Consider the following 23,410-nt stretch of genomic DNA (forward strand, 5'->3'; position numbering starts at 1 on the left):
CTTTCTTCCCTCTCATCCCTCCCCCATCAGTGGGAAGCCGCTTTGCGCATGTCGCCCATGAGTCAATTTGTGGAGGCTGAGCACACACACACACACACACACACACACATGCGCACGTGTGTTGCTGTCTCCCACAAAGGCATCTGCTTCAGTCTGTCTCATGCAGCACGGCGGGGCGGGGGCGGACGATAGATAGTAGCACCAGCAGCACCACAAGAAGATGAAGATGCTGAGGAGGAGGATGCCGCAGCCCGCCACCTCCGCCCGTTGACGCGAGTTTGACAGCTCGGACCAGAGTCTGGAGGGCGCCGCGCTGGACTTGGGGGACCTGAACCGGGGGGCGCACGTGCGTGTGAAGCCATGGCCGGCGCCCAGCCGGGGGTCCACGCCTTAAAACTCCAGCCGCCCGCCGTCTCCCGCGCCCTGAGGAACGGGAGCAACTTCATCAAATGGGATGAGGTAAGACAGATGCAAAAGTGCAACAACTGGAAAAAGGTTTCCTTGTCTCCATATTTTGCATGAGAAATGCAATGAGAAAACACAGGTAGCATTTGTAGAGAGCACTGTTGCCTAACCTTTATTGCGCTAACGTTAGAGATTCAATTATGAAAAGCGCGCATGTTAAGAGCGATGTTTACCACGACATTTATTGAGCCGAGACACAAATTTGACTTGAAGAAAATTTCACGGCCCTCCAACAATACAAAAATGTCACAAAAAATGTAGACTGAAATATTGATGAGCTTGTTATATTTTACTCACTAATTGGCTTAAACATTGTGAACTCTCAGCCTGTTTTTTAAATTGATTTTATTTCTAGTTTTTAAAACGTATTTTTCAGATTGAATATGTAAATATACATGAAAATGTCATATATATTTCTTAATTAATTTTTTATTAATTGAAAAATTCAGCAGGTTCACACTCAATGTTCTTCTCGGAGACCAAATATTAGGTCCTACTGTTTGTATGTTCTAAAAATGTTGTCGTAAATGAAAATGGCTACTGCTTAATTGTTAGCATTTATTATTTTTTTTTTTTACAAGCCAAAAAATACACCGCTATTTTGAGCTCATTTACTCTTCTCAGAAACGTTTTTATTTTATCTTTATTTTAATTTATTTTTGCATGTATTTTTTGGGGTGTTTTGAGCTCATTACTCATCTCAGGAACTCCAATTTATTTTAAGGAATTTTTTTCATTCAATTATTTCTGTACTTGGGCAGTATGAAATTTGCGACTGATTTTTTTAATAATTGAAAAAAAAATAAAGCACGATTTAGTTTCGCGGAACACTGCTGTTATTCTGCCGTCTGTGTGGCAACAGGTGGACACACAGGTGAATTGAATTTTCTGCCATCTAGTGGAAGAACATAACATTTTTCTTCCCATCACTATAGGTCACTGGCATAGATAGATGAACAAAGATACATTTGTCGTAAATAAATAAACATTTCCGGCCCAATTAAGTGAAATTGGATCATTTCCCGTGGCACAGTGGTTGGGAGTCACCGCGGATTCAAAGCACGATTTATGATAAAAAGATTTCTTTATTGACCGTTTTGTGGCTCAAAGCACTTGTTGTTTGCATGACAGCAAGATGTATATGTGTGTGTGTTTGTACTTGTACGCACGCGTGTGTATTGGTATGTTATAGTGCCCTCACGATGAGAATGTGCGGTGATGCGGTTGCTATGGTAACTGGCATGGCTGCCCCTTCCTAAACAGAAGTGATGCATAATGTGACACACATGATATTTGACAATGAATGTGTGTGACAGTGTGTGTGCGTGCGCGCACGTGTTTTTTACAGTTGAGCTTTTTTTTTTTCTGCGCTTGGTGTTTTAAAAGAGTTGCCATGACGACACTTGACAGGGATCTAGTTAGCCATCCTCACCGCTTCTAGTTCTACTTTTCAGTCCTCGGCGTGTAAAGACGCTCGGAATGAGTCAAGCTGCTTCCCGCAGCTCGACATTTGGTAAATCATATTGAATGAAAATGAGAAGAATTAAACTGATTACTTTAGAGCAGGATCTTCAATAAATTCAAAAACAGCAAGGTTTGGTATAATGTGTGGATCGTTTACTCAGCAAAATAATTTTTCTTCATATTTATTTTATGTGTTCCAAAATTAACTCATGTAAATGAAAGTGTCACATTTTTTTCTTTTTCTTTTGCATTTTTTTAATTGATAAAGTACTAGTAGTTATCTCTCTACAGCTCTGTTTTAATTTTATTTGCTCTTCTAGAAACTATTTTTTATCTACGTTTATTAATTTTTCTACCTAAATGAAGATTTTTAGTGTTTATTTCTTCATTTTAGATCCAAACAGAGCTGTATTCTCTGTTTGGATCTAATTTAGTCTTTTTCTCAAGTTATATGGTTTTCCTTTATAATTTATGTATGTTCTGAAAATGGACTTGGGTTAATGAGGTCAATGAAGATAGCCTGAATTTGTATCTTTATTTTATCCTTTAAGATGTCTCATGTTTAATTTCGGGACATTTTTAATCAATTAAAAATGTAAAGCTGTTCTGAGCTCATTTAGTCTTCTCAGAATCTATATCTCATGTCTTTTTATTTTGTGTATGTTCTAAAAAGATGAACCCTTGTGTTGATGATATGGATGAAGATGTCTCATATTACTTGTGGGATACTACAAGGATCTATCCTCGATACTTTCTTATTTCCATATAGACTTTTTTCATGGGCGTGGACATTTTTTCTCATCTACGCTTCTTAAACTATAGATTTTTTCCCTTTTTTTGTTGTGTGTGTGTGTATTCTTAAAATAAAATATTGTAATGCTGGTGTTGATGATGTAAAGGATGATTCATATTAATTTATAATTAAAATCAATTGAAAAATACTGAACAGATTTAAGCTCAAATTAGTTCCCGGGTATCCCAAGGATCTATCATGGTTCTTTGTTCTTTCCTTACAACCATATATACAATTTATATTCAAATATAGATATTTTTTTTTCTCCTCATTTACACTTCTCAAGTTATATTTTTGTTATGTATTTTATGTATGTTCTAAAAATAAAACCTTGTGTTGGTTATGTAAATGATGTCCCATATTCTTCCATTCATAACAATATTGTATGATGTACTTGGCACCCCAAAGATCTATCCTAGATACTCAGTTCTTTCCTTCCCTTTTAAGTTACATTTTTGCATGTGTTTTCCTTTGACTTTCGACATGTTCCTCGCCAGGATCTTTCCACTGTAACTCCTGTGACTCTCTACGTGGATCCTCATGGACTTTATCTCTATTGGACCGACCAGAACAAGGTGCTCAAGCACAGACGAACACACGCACTCGTTATAGGATATTAGTATTATTCATTTTATTTTAGAGGCACAGACTTATTGACACAATATAAATGGAGTCCATGGATAATACAGACTGTAGTACAGTTTATTCAAATATGAACTTTAATTTCTACTCATTGTACACTTTAAAAAATACTTTTGAGTCCAAAGTATCAAGGTTTGAGTCAGTCTATTGTCTTTCCGTTGTATGCAATTGATGCTGCAATCATTATTTGAATGCAATTTAAACAAGATTCTGACATAAAACAGATAATAGTATACCCATGCCTTGCATAAATAGGAAGTGAGCACATGTGCACACCCTGAACATGCTCAGTGTGTGGCTTTTAGCATTGATTGTCAACACACACACACACAGCTTAGCACCTCTGCAGGAAACAGGATTAATCATGTGTGTGTGTGTGTGTATTTACATGTTTCAGGAGACAGAGTTGTTAGATTTAACCCACGTTAAAGATGTCTGGACGGCCAGAAGCACCAAAACGGCCAAGGTACCCGCCGCCCTCTCTTCACCTTCTTTCCGCCTCCTCTTCACCTTCTTCACCTCCTTTGCAAACGTGCCGTCTTGCCGTGCGTCTCCTTAGAAACGCAATCTCGCTGCTTCTACATGCAAAAAAAAAAAAAAAAAAAGCTCGGCAATCATTTGAATGCTGAAGTGATCTTTGTTTATTCCCAATGCAGACTACAGTATGTACATACTGTGTTGTTTTTTTTTTTTATGTTAAAACCTTCTTCCAAAATGTATTCCTTTTTTTTTTTTTCTGAAAATTCTAAAAAGTGAAGCGCTGTGAATACTTTCTGGTTATACAGAACGTATTAATACTGCTTCCATTGTTTTATATATATATATATATATATATATATATATATACACTGTATCACAAACTTGAACTTTGAATAGGGGTGTGTAGACTTTTTAATATATATATATCTACTGTACCTGCAAGCTGTCAACAGCTTTTTTGTACCAGAAAACAATTGTGACATTGGACAATTGTCCAATTGGACGATAGGAGGCCAAACTGCGGGAGCTGCTGGACGTGGGCAACCTGGTGGGCCGGCTGGAGAACCGCATGGTCACCGTGGTGACGGCCTCGGACATCGTAAACGTCAACCAGATCATCTTCATTGCGTCGCAGGAGGACGAAGCCAAGGTAGGCCGTGGAGCATGATGACGGTTGTACAAATGACGATGACATTGATGCTTCGGGTACATGTAGGTGTGGTGTGAGGAGCTCTTTTGTCTGTCGTCCAACCTGCTGAGCCACAACCTCAACAGAGACCACAGTCTCCTAAAAGCGTGAGTCAACTTCTTTTACATACTATATTGATGATAGGAACCATCCAAAATGTTTTGATTTGCCATGCGGTGAAACCTTAAAAAGGTCTTGAGTGTTTTTTTTTTTTTTTTTTTTTATTACATTTGTTACAGTTGTATAATTATAATCATAATTGTATCGGGGTTTTTTTTTATTCTTCTTTTTGCAGCATTTTTCCAGTTTCTTCCCTTTTCTATTATTCAATATACTTTGACAGTCCTTTTATATTCCGCTTTTTTTCTCATTTTTAGAATTTCTAGATTCTTTTGTTTTTCCTCATTTCCTCCCCCTTTTTCCTTTTCAATGTTTTCATTTACGGGTAAACATTCTTTTCATTTTTTTATTATTTTTTGTCTGTATTCTTTACCCATTTTTTTTTTTAAACCCAAACATTTTTCCTTTTCAAATTCAATTTTTTCCCTCTTCTTTTGATTTTATTCCTCATTTTCCGCTTTAGTCCCTTTCTTTTTCTTTGTCTTTCCTCCTTTACCTTTTCATTACCTCATCATTTTTATCTTGAAATGTTGTTGACACAATTACCTATTTTCCATTGATTCATTCTGTGACAGCGGGTGTGTAACTAATTGATATCTATACTGTCAGACTGATGAAATTGCACATCAAAATGAAGTTCAACTGTTTTTTGTTTGTTTGTTTGTTTGTTTGTTTTGCGGCAGGTATGTGAAGTTGACTCTCCAGCCCAACGCCGAGGGCCGAATCCCCGTCAAGAAGTGAGTACGGCTCGTTTCCTACCTGCGGAATCGTCTGTCTGTCTCGTGGCCCATCTGCGGAGACATGCGCAAATTTCATAACTTTGCTCGTTCCCGTCCCCCCCACCCCCCGCTTCCCAAAATAAACTCAATTCCACGTGCACTTGGGAAAGCAAAAACAGGGACAGGATCCGTCAAGGTGCTTAATTCAGCGCTGACCTGCTAATCGGCCGGCGTCGGCGCACGTGACGCCGGGACGAAGGAACACGGATGTTGTCGGCAGGCCGGGCGGGGAACGTCAGCCGCTTTCACGCTGCCTGTTCAAACCGAGACTTTGACCAGTGCAAAATTGGGGGTAAAATTTGCGGTGTTCGGAGGTCGTAGGCTTGGCTCGCAGAGGTGTAACAAAGGCACCAGGAAGTTTTGATTATGTTCAGCACCCCACAAAGTTCCCTTGACCTCAGAAATGGGTAGTACTCTTTTTGGCCCTGGTGTAAATTATGCCAGAACTAAATGCAGTGGTGCCTTGAGATTTGAGCTTAAATTGTACTGTGACCATGCTCGGAACACAGAGCACTCTTATCTCAAATCCTCTTTCCCCATTGAAATGAATGGAAATGAGATTCATCCGTTGCAGCCTTTCCAAAGAACAAAATTTCAATATTTTTTTTTTTTGGAGCTAAATAGTACGCTATATAATATTGTACATTATGAAAACATACATTAATGACATAAATAAACAGAATGTAAAGAATTCAACTGGGACTTTTTGCTTCAATTCAATGGACATTGTGCTGCTCCTTCTGGTACTCCTGCACATGAAGACAGCTCCTCAGTACAGCAGTAATATTAGTCGTTCTTTGCAGAAGATAAAGAATGTATGCCTGTGAGTATTGTTGTATTGTCTGTCTTTCTGAAGCGTTATAACACCGCCACATAGATGCTATTCATTAGCCCATCTATACTGTTACCTATTGTGTGTTAGCATTGAGCTAGTGGACTTTAAGGCAAAGCTCGGGTTGTTTTAACGGCACAACATTTAAGTGATTTGTGTTTAGTTTGACAGTCAACTTCAACTGGAAAAAAATCGAGTTGGGTCACTCGTATCTCATCCATCCAGACCAGGACTCGACTCGAGTCCATTCAAGGACTTGTTGGGACGTTAACAGAATTTGAAGCGATTCTGCGATGTCAGGCAATTGTCATGTGATTTTTTTGTCTTTCTTTTTTTCCAGTATTGTTCGCTTGTTTTCGTCAGACAGGAAGCGAGTGGAGAACGCGCTGGAGAACTGCCGACTTCCTTACGGACGGGTCGGTCAAATCGTGTTTCTGCTTTTGAATTGTAAAACGTGTCAGGTTCATTCAAAGTAACGTCAGATTTTTTTATGGGTAAAAATGTTCAATACATTTTGGTGACTATTGTGTTACAAAAAAAATAAAAAAATATTACATCATACACCGAGAAAAAAATTGTCAAGAAATTTTTACGTCTGCAAAATGTATTCCTTTAAGTAAAAGTTTGGGGTTTTTTCATGATAATACATATACTAAATATGAAAAAGATTTCATTTTGGTGATTGTACACGCAAAAACAGCCCACACAGGCACGGCATAGTTTGCAAATTTAACTGCATTGCAGTTCATAAAATGTCATGCGAGAAATCGTAATTGATTAAAATGTTCGTTACATCATTTTTTTGTTCTCCTAGATACAATAAAAAATATTAGAAATATTATTTTATAACCCTACAAAAACGTGTGAAATGAATTCCATTTACCAGATGTATTCTGGTTATGTTTGATTCTTTTTAACCAAAGATTCATAACAAAAAGGAATATTTACTTACTTGCTTACTCACTTCATTTATTTCTTTACTTACTTATTGTATTTATTTATTGCCTTTCCACAAGTTGCTGGCACATTCTAACTGAGCAGAATAACGCAAACGGGATTCATCTGACGGCGTTGTCGCGCGGTGACTCACGGTGCACGGAAGGGACGGCTGAGCTGGAAAATATTGATTGCGCGTTTGACGTTGTCCTTGCGCCACTCGACAGGGTGACGGCATCAAGCTGGAGGATTTCACTCTGGAGGTGTACAAGAGCTTCCTGGAGCACCTTTGCCCTCGTCCGGAGCTCGCCAACATCTTTAAACTTCAGTGAGTGCGGCGCACTATACTTTTTTTGTTTGGCCCCCCCGCCTCGAAAGTCTGAAAGTGAAGCACTGTGAATAGTGGAAAGAATTCACAGCGCTTCACTTTTTTCTCATTTTGTTATGTATCAGCCTTTTTTCAAAATGCATTAAATACATTTTTTTCCCTCTTTTTTTTTTCTTTTAGATTTTTGCTTATTTATTAGAAATGAAAAACGTAGCATTCCCATGTAGATGAATTGCATCCAGAAAATATTCAGAGCACTTCATTTGCAGCCTTATTCCAAAATGGGTAATATTCATTTGTCTCCTTCAAAATTCTACACACATCCTATAATGACAACATAAAAAAATGGTTTTGATTTTCTTTATTATTATTTTTTTTTCTAATTTACTAAAAATAGGGAATGTTTTGGAAAGTAACACACCTGTCCAGCTTCACTTTTTCCCCATTTGATCATATTATAGCCTTATTATGTTAATTTTTCATCACAATTCTACACACCAAAACCTCTTTAAGACAGTGCGGGGGGGGGGGGGCGTTTTTGGAAAAGCCAATTCTTTAAAAATAAAAACTGAGAAATCCCATGTGTATAGCCTGTATGCAGAAAGTATTCACTGTGCTTCACTGATTTCCATATTATCTGTTACAGCCTTCAGCCTTATTGCAAAATGGATTAAATTCATTTTCCCCCCAATATTCTACACACAACATCCCATAATGGCAAGATGAAAAAATGTCTTTTTTTTAATAATTATTACTAAAAATCAAAAACTGCAAAATCCCAAATTTGATAATTTCTCATAATGTGTTGTGTGTAGAATGTCAAGAAAAAATGAATTAAAGCCAATTTGGAATAAGGCTGCTACCGAATAAAATGAGGAAGAAGGATAGCGCTGTGAATTCTTTCTGGACACATTTTAAAAGTCAATGGGCTTTGAATTATTACGTATTACGTAGCAGTATAATATCGTCATCCATGATGGATACATATTTGGGTAGATGATGAGCAGGTGAATGGATGATCCATCCATCTGTTTTCTATCATGTTTGATTGATAACTGAACTCCGCAAATTCTGCCTAGCAACAAGAGCGTGACCTGAGCAAGAAAAAGAAGGAGAGCAGTTTGTAGACATGGTGAGATTGAAATCCCCCCCCTCCCCCCGCCCCCACCCCATAGGGGAGGCGATGGCGGGACGGTGTCGGTGGATCAGATGACAGATTTCATCAACAACAAGCAGAGGGACCCCAGACTCAACGAGATCCTGTACCCGCCTCTCAGACCCGCTCAGACCCAGATGCTCCTCGAGAGGCACCAGAGCGACAAGACGCTGCTGGAGCAGGGTGACCGCAAAAACCACACACGCGTCGGATGATCGGGTGAAGGAGTGAACGATGGATGGGGAAAATGGAAAGCTGTATCAACACATGCGTGGATCGTAGAAAAGTCTGGATGGAAAGATGAGTGGTGGTGGATGGGTGGAGCTGAAAATGGATGGAAGGATGAATGAATGAATAGATTGATGATAGAGAACGACTCAAAAAGGGTTTGATGGAGGTACAGATAGATGAACTGATGGCAAATAGAAAAATGGATGGGTGGATAATGGACAGAAGTGCGGATGGCTGATGGAAAGATGAGTGGCGGATGGGTGGATTTTAAGACGGATGAATGAATGAGTGAGCGGGTGATGGCAAAAGGATCAATAATGCTGCGATGCAGGTACAGATGGACAAATGGATGACCTGGTAATGGTATGGAAGAACAGATGGCAAATAGAAAGATGGATAGAAAAAAATATTGCAAGGATGATGAGTAGAGGAGGATGGATGGATGAGCTGATGATGACATATGGACAATAAGATTGGTGAACAGATGGAAGAAGAAGAATTCATCATATAAATAAATGTATAATGATGGATGGATGACAGGATCAATAATGTGCGATGGATGTATCGATGGGCTTTTTGGATTTTAAGGTGGCACCTATTTCGATATTTCAGAACGGATGACGGACAGACGATGAGCAGATGGGGGGGAAAATAGAAAAAAGGATAACGGTGGAAGGATGGCTGACGGAATGCTGGATGAACTGATGATAGACTGGCGGATGGATGGATGGATGGACGGATGAGCGAGTGGATGGAAGGACGTTGCTTCTGACCTCCGTGTGTCCTTGTGTGCTCGCGTCGCTCAGGCGTGATCTCGGCGCAGGCCTTCTCCACTTATCTGTCGAGCGACGACAACGGCGTCATCCCCCCGGACAAACTGGACCAGTCCGAGGACATGAGCTTCCCGCTGTCACACTATTTCGTCAACTCCTCGCACAACACCTACCTGACAGGTACGCACGCACACGGGAATCAGCTCAATGATTCTTAAAGCGCTCGCTGCGTTCGGAATCATTCAGCTCATTCCCGACTCGCGAATCACTACAACGGGATTTTAGTAGGGTTTTTTTATTTTAGAAGCTACAGTATTATAATGCACTATGGTGTCAAACTCATTTTTTGTCACGGGCCACATCGTAGTTATGGCCGTTATAAATGTGTGATCGCCTCATATTATTACATCTAAACAACAAAATCAGAAGCCACTAAAAACTGTTCAATTCAATTTATTTAAATAAATATTTGTAAGCCCCCCCCGCTCCAAAAAAAAATGCTTGCAATATCTTACCATTAAAAAACATTTCAAAGCGAAGACAATCTGCAGAGAAACATGAAGTCGATGCACGGGCTTTGCTTTCGCGGGGCGCATCAAATGATGCAGCGGGCGGGATGCGGCCCCCGGGCCTTGAGTTTGACAGCTCGGATGCGTTTCCAGCGGGCCAGCTGGCGGGCAGCTCGTCGGTGGAGATGTACCGGCAGGTGCTGCTGGCCGGCTGTCGCTGCGTGGAGCTGGACGTGTGGAAAGGTCGCACGGCCGAGGAGGAGCCCGTCATCACGCACGGCTTCACCATGACCTCGGAGATCTCCTTCAAGGTCAACGCGCGCACGCACGCGCACGCACACACACGCACAGGAAATAAAAGGAGAAATTCAAGGAAACCACGCACGATGTTTTTTGTCGCTTGAAAATAGTCGTCCTTGTTTCCTCAGTTTTTAATCAAATTTAGTTACAGTTGAACAAAAATATAGCCCATCTTTTTTCAATTTTTACTATGTTTTAGTTACTGTCACATTTCTATTAATGATTGTAATTCTTGTGTTAGTTTGCTTTCTTACAGTAGGTGATTGACAATTTTTTAAATTTATATTTACTTTTACACATTTCTCAAAATTCCGTATTTTAACGAGAAATATTTGTTTCCATTTTTTATTATATTTGGATATTGTCACGTTATTATAATTAATATAATTATTTTTGCATCTTCATTTTGCTAGTAAATGATTAAAAAATAAATACTTCTTGCTTTTACCCATTTCTTACATTTCTCTAAAATGAAACAAAATATTTTTCAATTTTTCTTGTATGATAGTTACAATCATGTGTAATAATGAATAGAATTAGTTATTTTTGGTACTTTTTCGCTAGGAAGTGATTAAGAAATAAAAAAAAAAACAGCCATTTCTTTATGGTTTGTTTTTGTTTTTGGTTTCTCATTTCTGTATTTTAAAAATGAGAAAACATAGCCCTTATTTTCCATCTTTATGATATTTTAGTTGCCGTCATGTCTATGAATTTTTTTGTCGTTTGGCTCGGAAATGATTGACAAATTGTTTTTCCACACTTGCCTTTGCCCATTTCCTAACTTTCCATATTTTGTTTAATGACATCATATTTTATGACTGTCACTGTCTATTAATCCTTCTAATACATTTATTTATTATCTGGTTTTGTTTTGTTTTTTTCCCCCACCCAGGAAGTAATCGAGGCCATTGCCGAGTGCGCCTTCAAGACGTCGCCTTTCCCGGTCATCTTGTCATTTGAGAATCACGTTGACTCGTGAGTTACTTTGATAACAAAATGACTAAACCGTTTAGTTTTTTTCTGTCCTAATTGAATGAATTCTTATCCCTGTCTCCTGATACACAACAAAACATCCTTCTGTCAGTTTGAAGCAGCAGGCAAAAATGGCGGAATATTGTCGATCCATCTTTGGGGAAGCGTTACTGATTGACCCATTGGACAAATACCCGGTAAGAGCTCGCACACGCAAAGACAAGTGGAAAAAACATTTGCGGTAATGGCTTCATCATAATTTTATGACAGCTGGAGTCGGGCACGCCGCTGCCCAGTCCTCAGGAGCTGATGGGCAAAATCTTGATCAAGAACAAGAAATCTCACAAAGCCTCCGGCGGCGGCGGCGGCGACGTCAAGAGGTTGACGGAGCAGCCGGCCAATCAGGACCCCGAGCCCGTGTCGCCTAGCAACAACACGACAGGTGCGAGGAGGGGCTCGCGTAAGGTCCACGTGTTACGTCAACAACACGCAAGCGGAAGGAGGGAGAAAGCAAGTACTAGTAAAGGCTGTACTTGACTAGTACTTTACTTTCGTACGTTGGTCAAGTAGTGGGGAAGTGGGCAAACTTTGGATCTCAAATTCATTCATTCATTCATCTTCCGTACCGCTTATCCTCACAAGGCTTGCGGCGGGTGCCGGAGCCAATCCCAGCTGACTCTGGGCGAGAGGCGGGGTACACACCCTGAACCGGTCGCCTGCCAATCGCAGGGCACATGGAAACAAACAAGCATTCGCACTCACATTCACACCTACGGGCAATTTAGAGTTTTCAATTCATCTACCGTCCATGTTTTTGGGATGTGGGAGGAAAGCGGAGTGCCCGGAGAAAACCTGGATCTCAAATTGATTTTTAAAACGGACAGATGGAACATTTCATTCGGAGATGAGATTTTTTTTTTTAAATATAATATAATATAATTGTAATATTTTTGTTTGGTGGCGTGCCATGAGATTTTTCAGACGTAAAATATAAAGTTTGGGAAACATTGCATGGCAGTGTGCAGGTGTACCAAATGAAATGGCTACCCAGTGTGCATCCTAAATGGACACAATTGGAGTTTGCAGACGATGTGAATAAAAAACAGCTCGTAAAAATGCTCTCACGAGAGCGTTATTGTGGATTAACAAGTTTTTATCCGAGACCATATAAAAACCTATAAAGACTATAATTTGACACGTGATATAATGAAAATCCAAATGTTGCACAAAGGAAGTAACTTCTCGTATTCCCAGCAGAGATGGAGGCAGAGAGTGAGGAAGACGACGATGACGACGACGATGACGGCAAAAAGGTCAGTCGTGACGTCACGTACTTGGCATTGCACGTCTACATTGCCTTACAAGTTGAATTCATTCCGTGACCCAACTCGTACTCAATTTACTTTCAATTATTTCCCCATTGAAATCAATTGAGATGCCGTTCATCTGTTCCAGCCCCTGAAAAAAAAAATTTTTTTGCATGTATGTTAATGTTTTTAATTTAAAAAAAAAATAAATAGCACTGTATTGTGTTTAAAAAAAAAAAAAAAAACATAATGAAAGAAAAAGTGAAGAATAAACTGGTTGTATAAAGCAGTGGAGCTCAACTTTTAAGAACAATAAAGATTTTTTTGTTGAAAAATAGCCTCTGAAAACACACACGTTCTGTCCTGTAACGATAAAAAAAAATCTGAATACGATACCCTAAGCGATATTATTTGGTTCACCTGTAACAACATTTTTGCCGCTCAACGCAAAGCAAAAAAAATCGACCAAGCGACGGCTCACAACACCAAAAACTCATTAAATCGTAATTTTAGGGCTCGGCGGCGCGCGAGGCCGTGGCCACGGAGGAGATGTCCACTCTGGTCAACTACGTGCAGCCCACCAAGTTCAACTCCTTCGAAGCCTCCAAGAGTAAGAACGCCCAAAGCCGACCGGGAAACAAGCGGATGTTCACTATGCTTGCCTGACGAGGGGAAACGTGCTCAAGCGTGTGCGTGTGTGTGTGTGTGTGTGTGTAGAGGCGGCCCGCTGTTACCACATGTCGTCATTTGTGGAGACCAAAGCTCTGGAGCACCTCACCAAGTCGCCGGTGGAGTTTGTGGAGTATCCTTAGCGACGGTTGCCACGGGCGACCGCGCACATCCCGGCTGCTTCGTTCTCTTTGGATACGATGCCTTTTGAAAACGAGCGTTCGTTTAGAACTTGTGCCGCTCGGCTGCGTTTGATCTGTCATGCGAATATGTAAGCGTAGTACCAGGCCATAACATTGGGTACACCTGCACAATATAAGCGCTGTGTTAAAAAGTCTGCTAAATATTCTTCGAGAGCTGTTCTTCCCGCTCATTTATCCGCAAGAGAGGGTCAGAATATTAGGAACAGGTGTCGCTATGATACAGTACAGTATCTCGGTAAACGCGGTTTTTGTATTGGCGCTTATTAGATCATGCACCCAACGAAGGAACCAGGATGCGATTGTTGTGGTTCGAAAACGGAATCTTTCTTAACCCGGCATTAACCAGATATAATAAATCCCAGCTGAGTCGGATCTATCCCAAAGGAACCAGAGTGGACTCGTCCAACTTCATGCCGCAGCTTTTCTGGAACGCCGGCTGTCAACTGGTGGCTCTCAATTATCAAACCATAGGTTAGGAGTCCAGTATTTCCCCCTTTTTTTTTCCTGCTTTATTATGAGTTTTTCTTTGAAGTGGCCAAAATGCCCCCAAATTGAGACGAGTAGACTTCCTGTGTCTTTTCTGGCATGGCTTCTTGCGACGTTTTTGTACATCCACTCGTGAATAGACATGTCTCGCAAATTCCATGTTGCTAAATGAAACTGCCTTCAGGGGCTGAATTTTCCCAATATGTCTAGGACCAGTTTGTTTTAGAAAGACCCTTGGAAACGATCTGAATGGCAGACTTCCTGTGTCTTTTGTGACATGGCTTCTTGAGACTTTTTTGTGCATCTGCTCATGATTGACGTGTACAAAATTTCACGTTACAAAGTGATACTGGCTTCAGGGGGCTGAATTGTCAAAAATGTCTAGGACCAACCAGTTTGTTCGGAAGGACCCCTTGAAATGATCAAAAGGGCAAACAGGCTTTAGGGCTGAATTTTTTTCCGATAAATTATGACCGGTCTAAGGCCAACGGGGAATTGTTTGTTGCAGATCTGTCCATGCAGTTGAACCTCTTCATGTTCGAGTACAACGGTCGCAGCGGTTACAGGCTCAAGCCCGAGTTCATGCGGCGCCCGGACAAACACTTTGACCCTTTCACGGAGAACACGGTGGACGGTGTCGTAGCCAACACCCTCTCCGTCAAGGTCCGCCAAGAGGAAACTCCATCTTCTTGACTTTCTATGAGACGTGGAGTCGCGTCAGCTTCTGATCACTCGGTGCGTTCCAGGTGATCTCGGGCCAGTTCCTCACCGAGCGCAGGGTGGGCGTCTACGTGGAAGTGGAGATGTTTGGCCTTCCTGCTGACACCAGGAGGAAAGCTCTGAAGACCAAAACCTCGCAGAACAACAACGCCGTCAACCCGGTTTGGGATGAGGAACCCGTCGTCTTTAAGAAGGTGGCAAACGGGTCCTAGCTTTCTGTAGCATCTTACATGCAACCATTTTTTTTAATATCCAAAGTAAAATGGCAGACTTCCAGTGTCTCTCTGGGCATGGCTTTACAAGACTTTTTTTGAGGGTCTACTCATGATAGACAAGCCTCCCAAATTCCATGTTGCTAAGAGAAAGACAGTATGAGGGCTGAATGTTCAAATGTTTCTCGGACCAGTTCGTTTTGGAAGGACCGCTGAATATAGTCAAAATGGCAGACGTCCTCTGTTTTTCCAGCATGGCTTCCTGAGACTTTTTTTTGTGGGTCTTTGTACTCATGATAGACAAGCTTACCAAATTCCATGTTGCTAAGTCGCACAGGCTCCGGGAGCTGAATTTTAGATTTTATTTGTCTGGTTTATGACGAGTCACAATGTCTATGTCGCGAGGGAACACCGGTCAGGATAATCTGCCAATCTGCCATTTGCTGACGTTTGATAAGAAGGGATGAGTCGGGTTCAGAATTGGCCCGATTTAAAGTCCTCCCCGATCCGTCCGCCAGGTGATTCTCCCCACCCTGGCCTCGCTGAGAATCGCCGCCTTTGAGGAAGGAGGGAAGTTCATCGGCCATCGCATCATTCCGGTGTCTGCCGTACGACCCGGTATCAGCATTTCTTCTCCGTCTGCTCTGACTTGAAGATCTCGAGGAGACCCTTCTGCTTTGACTCGATGCACGTGTTCTTTCAAGGGTATCGTTACATCGGCCTGAGGAACGAGAAGAACCAGTCTCTTATTCTGCCCGCCGTATTCGTCTACATCGAAGTCAAAGACTACGTCCCAGACACTTTTGCAGGTACACACGAGCCCAAATCGTCGCAAACTCAGACATACAAAAACCGGACAAAACAAAGACATGTTAGTAATTGTTTAAAATTTGTGAAAAAATGCGTAGCGTCTCCACTGATACGTTGAATTTTTTTGAAGAGATTATTATTTTTTGGTTTCTCCTTTGAGACGTAAGCCTTAGGCAGCCGCTCAGCGCGCAACGCCTGCCAGGTTGTGTTTGTGTCCCCGTCTAGACGTGATCGAGGCCCTGTCCAACCCGATTCGATACGTCAACCTGCTGGAGCAACGTTCCAAGCAGCTGGCCGCGCTGACGCTGGGGGACGGAGACGACGACGCGCACGCCGAGGTCCCAAATGATCAACAAATGATATGTTTTCAAGTAAACATAAACAACTGAGATGATGTGGTTGCAAATGTGTGCACACCCGCCCTCTTGTAACTGGGGGATGTGGCTGGGTTCAGAATTAAACAAGCACATTTCAACTCATGCTAAATGCCAACATTTGAAGTGCCTGATTAACCTCAAAGTTTAGCGGTTCAAGGAGGCTTTTCATAGGATTTAAAAAAATAATAATATTTTTTTTGCTTCCTAACAGAAGCCTCAAAAGGATTTTTATCTAGCACTGACTCCTATTTTGAACTGTTCATAATTTCTTACTGCATGAAAAAAATTTGGCATTTATAGCCACTGCATATGAGTAAAATATGAATTTATTATACATTGTGTCTCTTTCTGGAACGCTCCAAACCCAATGTAGCTCCCATATAATATCCATCCAAACAATTTCGGAGTCATATTAATTATGTTTGACTTTGATGGAAATTGTTTGCGCTTGTTTTCGGTGTTCCAGGACGAAGCCGACAGCTGCGCCGAGCGCAAAAACGATCCCAAGTCGGCGTTGGTGGAGAACGGACTGAGCCCGGCGCCCGGACCCGCGGGCCACGCTCCCGTCGCCGCTGCACCCAAACCCTCTGCGGCCAATCAGCAAGCGGCTGCGACAGGTAGAAGCGCCGCCATCGACTAAAGCCACGGGTGTGCAGACTTTTGCGCTCAAGGAACAGATTTGATTTTGAAAATAGACAAATGGTCATTTGTAATGTTAAATGTATATGGACAATTTGATTTTAAAATAATAATTCTCATTTTTGATTGTATTATTTATAATTTATTTAAACATAATTAACAAGTCATTGAATAAATGAACATTTATTAGATGTATGTATAAAACAGTTCATTTTGATAATAAAATTATTCATTTTTTTGTAAATGTCATCATTTAAGTATAAAAAATTAACCAAAGGAAAAAATGTTAAATGTACTGTATCTGATTTTTTTTTTTTTTTTTTTTTAACCAATAGATTTTTTAATTTATTGTTTAAACTCAATAAAATAGATAGATGAAGTAAAGTAAACGTTAAAATGTGGATATAAACTACGTGAATTTGTTTAACTGTAAAATAAGTTATTCTCATTTTTAATTGTATTATTTTTTACAAACTTAATTATAAATAATAAATCTGTTGTTTGATCAAAAGAAAAAAAATGTTCCACGTATACTTACTATTATTAAAAATGTATTATACTTTATAATATTGTTGTATTTTCTTTTTTTAAATACTTCTATTAACCAAAGTTTGAATTAGCTAAATTAATGACAAATAAAACATTTTAAAAACAGCTTCATGAATGCAAACAATTACAGGACTTATTATTAATTAACTTACATTCGGAATGATTACAGGACTCCTGAAAATGTAAATTCTCTGTGGGCCGGTTTAAAGAAAGGCGCTTTGCCAACCGCCGACTCGGACTGAGGGCTTGTGACAGGTTTCATGTTGCATTTAGTTGATGATGAGATCATCTTCAAGTTATTTGTCTCGTGTTTACTTTTAGATGCGGCCAAACCGGCAGCAAAGACGGAAGATTTGGTGTTGAGCGTTTTGATAGGTCAGTACGTACGACGCCCACCAACCAGTGGCCTCCAATGCGTCGATGTAGGCCTCAAGACGCATTTGGTCACGTGTAAGGCGGGCCAAGCGTTGGCCACCCTCGGTCTAAACGTCGCATTCTGTCGTCGGCAGACGTGCCCGTGTGCACGGTGGCCTGGCTGCGGCAGTCCAAATCGTACCAGAAGGAGCAGCGGCGTCAGTTCAAGGAGCTCAAGGAGCTGGTGAGGAGGCACCAGAAGAAGACCTCGGAGCTCCTGCGAGAGATCAACAACAAGTACAAGAAGACGGCCAGACGCTGCAGCAAGAGCAGGTGCGGGTGCCGCCTTTTGTCGACGCTCGGTCGTGCCGTGGTGCTCGCTAAACTGCGTTCGCGTTTAGGCGCTCGTCGTCCGAGGAGCCGGACGAGCGTCTGCGGGCGCTGCGAGACGAGCAGCACGAGCAGCTGCTGGCGCTCAGGCAGGAACAGTACTACAGCCAAAAGTATCTGCAGAGGGAACACGTCAAGACGGTGAGGCCACGTCCGCTACGTTACCGCCGACGAGGAAGCTTCCGTTGTCTTCGACCGTGTATATCCCGGGTGCGCTGACTTTGACTCACATCCAGGAATTTGGGATTTAGTTTGAGCCAAGATGGCAGACTGGGTCCTTGTTCACATTAGAATGTGCATGAGCGCCACCTACAGGACTAGAGGGGAACAGCGTCACCTCAATGTATTCCCTTTTTTTTTTGCTTTTGTGCAACTCGGCTTTTCATAGCCGTAGCGCTTTTCCTCACGCGGCTCGCGGGCGTGCTGGAGCCTATCCCAGCTATCTTCGGGCGAGAGGCGGGGTACAACCTGAACCGGTCGCCAGCGAATCGCAGGGCACATAGAAACAAACAACCATTGGCACTCACGTTCACACCTACGGGCAATTTAGAGTCTTGAATTAACCTCACATGCATGTTTTTGGGGGGAAGTGGGAGGAAACCGGAGTACCCGGAGAAAAGCCACGCAGGCACGGGGAGAACATGCAAACTCCATACAGGCCGGGCCGGGATTTGAACCCGCAACCTCAGAACTTTGAGGCGGATGTCCTAAACAGTGGCCTACCGTGCCGCCTCGGATGTTCATTCGTTTTTTTAATTTAAAAAGAATATTACCTTCTTATTTCTTATTTTTCAAACTGGCCGTTTTTAGGTTTTTTTACTTTTATAAAGTTGCTGTTGCTCTTTTTTTAAAACTTTTACCTTTTTACTTTTATCAAATGTCTGTTGTTGACTCTTTACATTTATCAAACTTGTTTTTATTAAGTTTTTTGTTTGACTTTTACAAGTAGCTCGGTTTGTTTATTTTACTTTTTAAAACCTCTCTTGAATTAGAATCTGGCCTTTTTGTACTTTTTACTTTTATAAAATGGGCATGTTTTATTTTCTTCTTTTCTACAATTTTTTGATTTGTACTTTGAGTAAATGGCCAAGTTTTCTTTACTTTAAATGTTTTTTTCTTTGTCTACTTCTGTAAATGTTTTTTTCTTTAAAAAAAAATACTTAATTTTAATTTGACTGTTTTTATTACTTACCTTCCATCTACTCTCATGTATACAAATAGTACGTGTTCCACTAAGCCCTGAGAAGCTTATTTTGTTTTCTTCAGTGTTGCTGTGTCCAGTTTTTCTGCTTATCAGTCTAGTTTTTTGTTTAACGATGGGTCAGTACCATTCACACATTGATAATTGCGTAAAAATGTACACAGCGTAAAAATCTCCAATGTCATTCATAATGGGTGAAAATGTTTCAAAATAAAATGAAAGCCTTGTTGGAGGTCTGTGCGTGGTGCTCTTGTCCAAGTTCTTCTTTTTCTTGCCGTGCTTTTTGTATTGAACCTCAAAAATGTCCACTTTTATCACCCTTCAGCTGAACGAGCGACTTAGCAGCCTGGCAGAAGAGAATCACAGCACGCAGATGAAGAAACTCAAAGACATCTGCAGCAAGTAACAATAACATCTCCTAATGAGCTCTTGTTTTAGATCGCATTAGATTGTGTTGGGTTATTTTTTGTGTGTGGCATTTTGGTACAGCCGGTAACCGTCCATTGACTCAACTTTCTTCTCCATTGCGGTTGACACTCATTATTCCACCAGAAATTATTAACGCGATATTTGTGCCGCCGACTCAGGGAGAAGAAGGAGCTGAAGAGGCAGATGGACCGAAGGAGAACCGAGAAAATCAACTTGGCCAAGACTAAAGAGAAACATCTGGCAGAAGAGTAGGACATCTCCAGCTCAAATAAGGCCAGACAGCGAATGAATGCCGAGTCGGGCAATCATCGAGCTCTGCTGTGATGTGTTCGTCGGCATTCGGCTCCTCGCCTGGTTCATTTCTTTGAAAAGCTTTCATCTGCTCTGCCTGTGTGTGTTCCAGAGAGAAGATGGAGATCAATAAGTCGTACGTCAACGAAGTGGTGCAGAACATCAAACGGGTGAGCGCAGGAAGAAGAAACACATCTTTCGTCTCTCTGTGCTAGCAAATTGTCAGGTTATGTATGTTTGTGGGGACGTAGCTGGAGGAGACCCAGGCCAAGCGTCACGAGCAGCTGCTGGAGCAACACAATCATCTGCTGCAGGAGATACACGAGCAGAAACCAAAGGTAGCACACGCACGCCTAAAAAGCATGATTTTCCAAAATTCATCAGCCATACTAAGACAGACGCACAGGTCTGGAAAATGATCAGTATGAAAGTTTCATATCATAATTGTAGTGAGCAAAATGATCTTATGTCAGCGATTTGTTAATGGAAGCTGCAAGAGTCAAAACATTAGGTACAGAATAAAATGCAAAGGTATTCGATGAAAAATACACCGATATTTGAAAAGAATACAAATATAGCAAAAATACACAAATATTAGTTGAAAAAGACACCCATTTTAGAAAACACATATAACACACTGTAATATTATAATATAATATAGTATTTGAAAAGTACAAGAATGTTAGTCAAAAATATAAAAATATTGAAAAAAATATAACAATTATTGGAAAAGAATTGGATATTTAGAAAAATACAAAAATATTAAATGCATTGAAAAAATATACAGTACAAATAGAACAAAATATTTTTTTAAATCTAAAAATAGAAAAATATTAGAGCAAAACAAATTGACAAAACGGGTATCTATCAGATAAAACGTACACATCCACTGTACTGGGAAAAAATACACAAATACAGTATTACATGAAAATACTCAAATATTGGGAAGAAAAACAATGGCTTCTAGGGGTTACATTTCGCGAATGTAGAGTTCTTAGATTTGGACGCAAGTGTCCTTCGTGAATGTTGTCAGTTGCGTTGTGACTTTGCTTGCGGGATTTGCGCCGGTGCTCCCGCTCAGCTGCAGGGCGCCATCGAGGCCGAGTTTCAGGAGAAGTTTGAGCTGTTGCCCGGCGAGATTCGAGACTTCCTGCAGGACAGGAGGCCAGAGGTCAGAGGGCACAGCGAGTCCCGACCGTCGACCCCCAACGAGATTCTCTCCGAGGACGACTGAGCGAGTGTCCTGTTACCGACTGTTACCCTTTCTGTTCATTTGTGCGTAATGAAGACTTGAATCTTTTGTTTTGATCACGCATGCTCTTTGATGTACCTCAACATTTAATAGGATTCGTTAAGTACCATTTCAATCCTCTATCTACTAATCTGTCGATACTTTCTATCAGCCTATCTACGTACCCTACCTACTTACCAGCCTGCCTACTGCAAACCAAGCAAGCTACAAAACTACTTACCTTCCTAATGTATGTTGTTTTTTTCCCTCTGTACAACCAACCTTTCTACATTGCTGCCTATCTACATATCTGCCAACCTACTCACCAACCTATCAACCTGCCAACCAACTATCTAACCTACCAGCCTACTCTACTGACCAACTAACCTACCTAGCAACCAGCAGACCTACTGTACCTATTTATCAATCCTTTCTATCCTAATTATCTGCCTACCTACCAAACTACAAAAAAAAATTGAAATAAAATGGAAAAGGTTTTTCAAAAATCAGCAGATTGGTGAATCGGCGGGTGCCGAAGCGCACGTCTGCGTGGGTCCGCGTACTGTCGGCGACTTCATTGTATTTCACTATTGCGATTCCAAAAATGAAACTCAGGAATTATAGATACATTCAACACAAGAAAATGCTTCCCAGAAGGCCAATTCCACACTCATTTCCATATTAAAATATTTTTGACTGTTACTAATGTAACATTCAAATTTCTTGGAGGTGGTGAAATGTGGCTTTTCATTAGCTAGAAGCTAAAATCATCCAAATGATAACAAATAAAAATGCTAAAATATTCTCACTCTGTTGTAAAGCTATATACAGTAATACGAGTTTTTGAATTGAACTACAGATGACGTTTTCTCATTCTGATTTATTGCGAGGCACCTGTACCTTCCTTCCTTCCTACCTACTTACCTACCTTCCTGTCTTCCTTCCTAGCGTCCTAGCTTCTTAACATTCATTTATTTGCTGACACCCTAATTCCTCCACACCGGACCTTGAACTGATTGAAGCATGTTTTGATTCTGTTTAAAGGTCAGATGACAAAGATGTTATGGGCTCAGTTAAAATTCATATTTGCATTGTTTATATGTTATGTAACACATGCACGTCACTTCCAGCAAGTTTTCAACTGGAGACCGTCGAATAACTTTCGAGGTTTACATTTTACCACGATTGGAGTCATCTGTCGTGTCCGGGAGCGGCGCGCTAAAATTAATATGATTATGACTTTGTTTTGGGTTTTTTTTCCTTTGCATGACATTTAACGATGGACTTATTTAAATAAAGCGAGATGGGAAATGTTTCCAATGCTGTCTGTGTCACATAGACTGTTAGCCTCAACTAATTGTGTCACGTTGCTGCATACACACAAACTAACAGGACTTTGTAATGATGTCATTTCTTTCAAAAAAAAAATATATATACATATATATATATATATAAAATATCTGATTCTTGTCACTGGTAGCAGCAGCATGCTGGTGGACTTTGTTGATGCCACTGCATGATTTATTTGTTTTGAGGTCAAAGTTGATTTAAAATGGTAGCCATCAATCTTAATGCTATTTGATGGGGTGAATAAGGACCAACAAATGGTATTTATTTGTTATGATTGTTTTTGTAAGAATGTAAAAAAAAAAAAAAAAAAAAAGGATCTCTTTGTACAGTGTTTGCGTTTGAATTGAGCTGCGTTCAACAAACTTTTTGCAGGGAAATTTTTTGATTGGCCAGCGTCTGCACTCCTATTGTATTTTTTTCCCTGGTCATGTCCAAATAATGACTGTAATCATTTATTTAATAACACAGTCCAACAAAAAGCACTGAGCAGACGATTCAACTGAGCATGCGTCGCTGTTTTAATTGTTCTATGGTTTGACTGGATCATATTTCAGGAACTATTATTAAAATGTTTCAACTAAAATGATGCTCTGTGTATTCTTTTCTCAAGAAAACATGCTTGAAAGTGGTATGGCATCAAGAATAACATTTTTTGCTACACTTTACATTTCCTTGGAAACTGGTGGCACATTTGGAATAAGAAATATATTTTTTTCAGTTTTAC

The 23,410-nt window shown here is 40.6% G+C and overlaps 1 protein-coding gene across 3 annotated transcripts; it reads left to right on the forward strand.

Moving 5' to 3' along the window:
• On the forward strand, window positions 1-23,272 carry plcb1 (phospholipase C beta 1). Of its 3 annotated transcripts, XM_061790480.1 has the most exons (33): window positions 4-459; window positions 3,220-3,297; window positions 3,762-3,830; window positions 4,353-4,493; window positions 4,560-4,639; window positions 5,336-5,389; window positions 6,604-6,679; window positions 7,427-7,527; window positions 8,703-8,866; window positions 9,721-9,867; window positions 10,350-10,507; window positions 11,389-11,471; window positions 11,581-11,665; window positions 11,739-11,910; window positions 12,726-12,781; window positions 13,289-13,385; window positions 13,493-13,577; window positions 13,994-14,118; window positions 14,642-14,796; window positions 14,880-15,047; window positions 15,584-15,683; window positions 15,770-15,874; window positions 16,101-16,213; window positions 16,719-16,869; window positions 17,762-17,815; window positions 17,950-18,127; window positions 18,196-18,325; window positions 19,711-19,787; window positions 19,973-20,062; window positions 20,218-20,275; window positions 20,357-20,443; window positions 21,187-21,380; window positions 21,702-23,272. In XM_061790480.1, exons 1-32 carry the CDS (start codon window positions 361-363, stop codon window positions 21,337-21,339), a joined length of 3,489 nt encoding a protein of 1,162 aa, XP_061646464.1. In that variant the 5' UTR covers window positions 4-360; the 3' UTR covers window positions 21,340-21,380; window positions 21,702-23,272. The 3 variants fall into 3 exon arrangements, 2 of the variants coding, with proteins under 2 accessions (XP_061646464.1, XP_061646463.1); XM_061790479.1 differs by having other exon boundaries at window positions 5-459; window positions 21,187-23,272; XR_009790874.1 differs by lacking the exons at window positions 18,196-18,325; window positions 20,218-20,275; window positions 20,357-20,443; window positions 21,187-21,380; window positions 21,702-23,272 and having other exon boundaries at window positions 1-459; window positions 19,973-20,033.
• Window positions 23,273-23,410: the final 138 nt, after the last annotated feature.

This window comes from Phyllopteryx taeniolatus, chromosome 11 (assembly GCF_024500385.1).
Source record: "Phyllopteryx taeniolatus isolate TA_2022b chromosome 11, UOR_Ptae_1.2, whole genome shotgun sequence".
NCBI lineage: Eukaryota > Metazoa > Chordata > Actinopteri > Syngnathiformes > Syngnathidae > Phyllopteryx > Phyllopteryx taeniolatus.

Coding starts and splice junctions, on each gene's coding strand:
- plcb1 (XM_061790480.1), top strand. CDS start 361: ATGGCCGGCGCCCAGCCGGGGGTCCACGCCTTAAAACTCCAGCCGCCC. Junction 4,494..4,559: donor CGCAGGAGGACGAAGCCAAG/GTAGGCCGTGGA, acceptor GGGTACATGTAG/GTGTGGTGTGAGGAGCTCTT. Junction 19,788..19,972: donor CTCAAAGACATCTGCAGCAA/GTAACAATAACA, acceptor CCGCCGACTCAG/GGAGAAGAAGGAGCTGAAGA.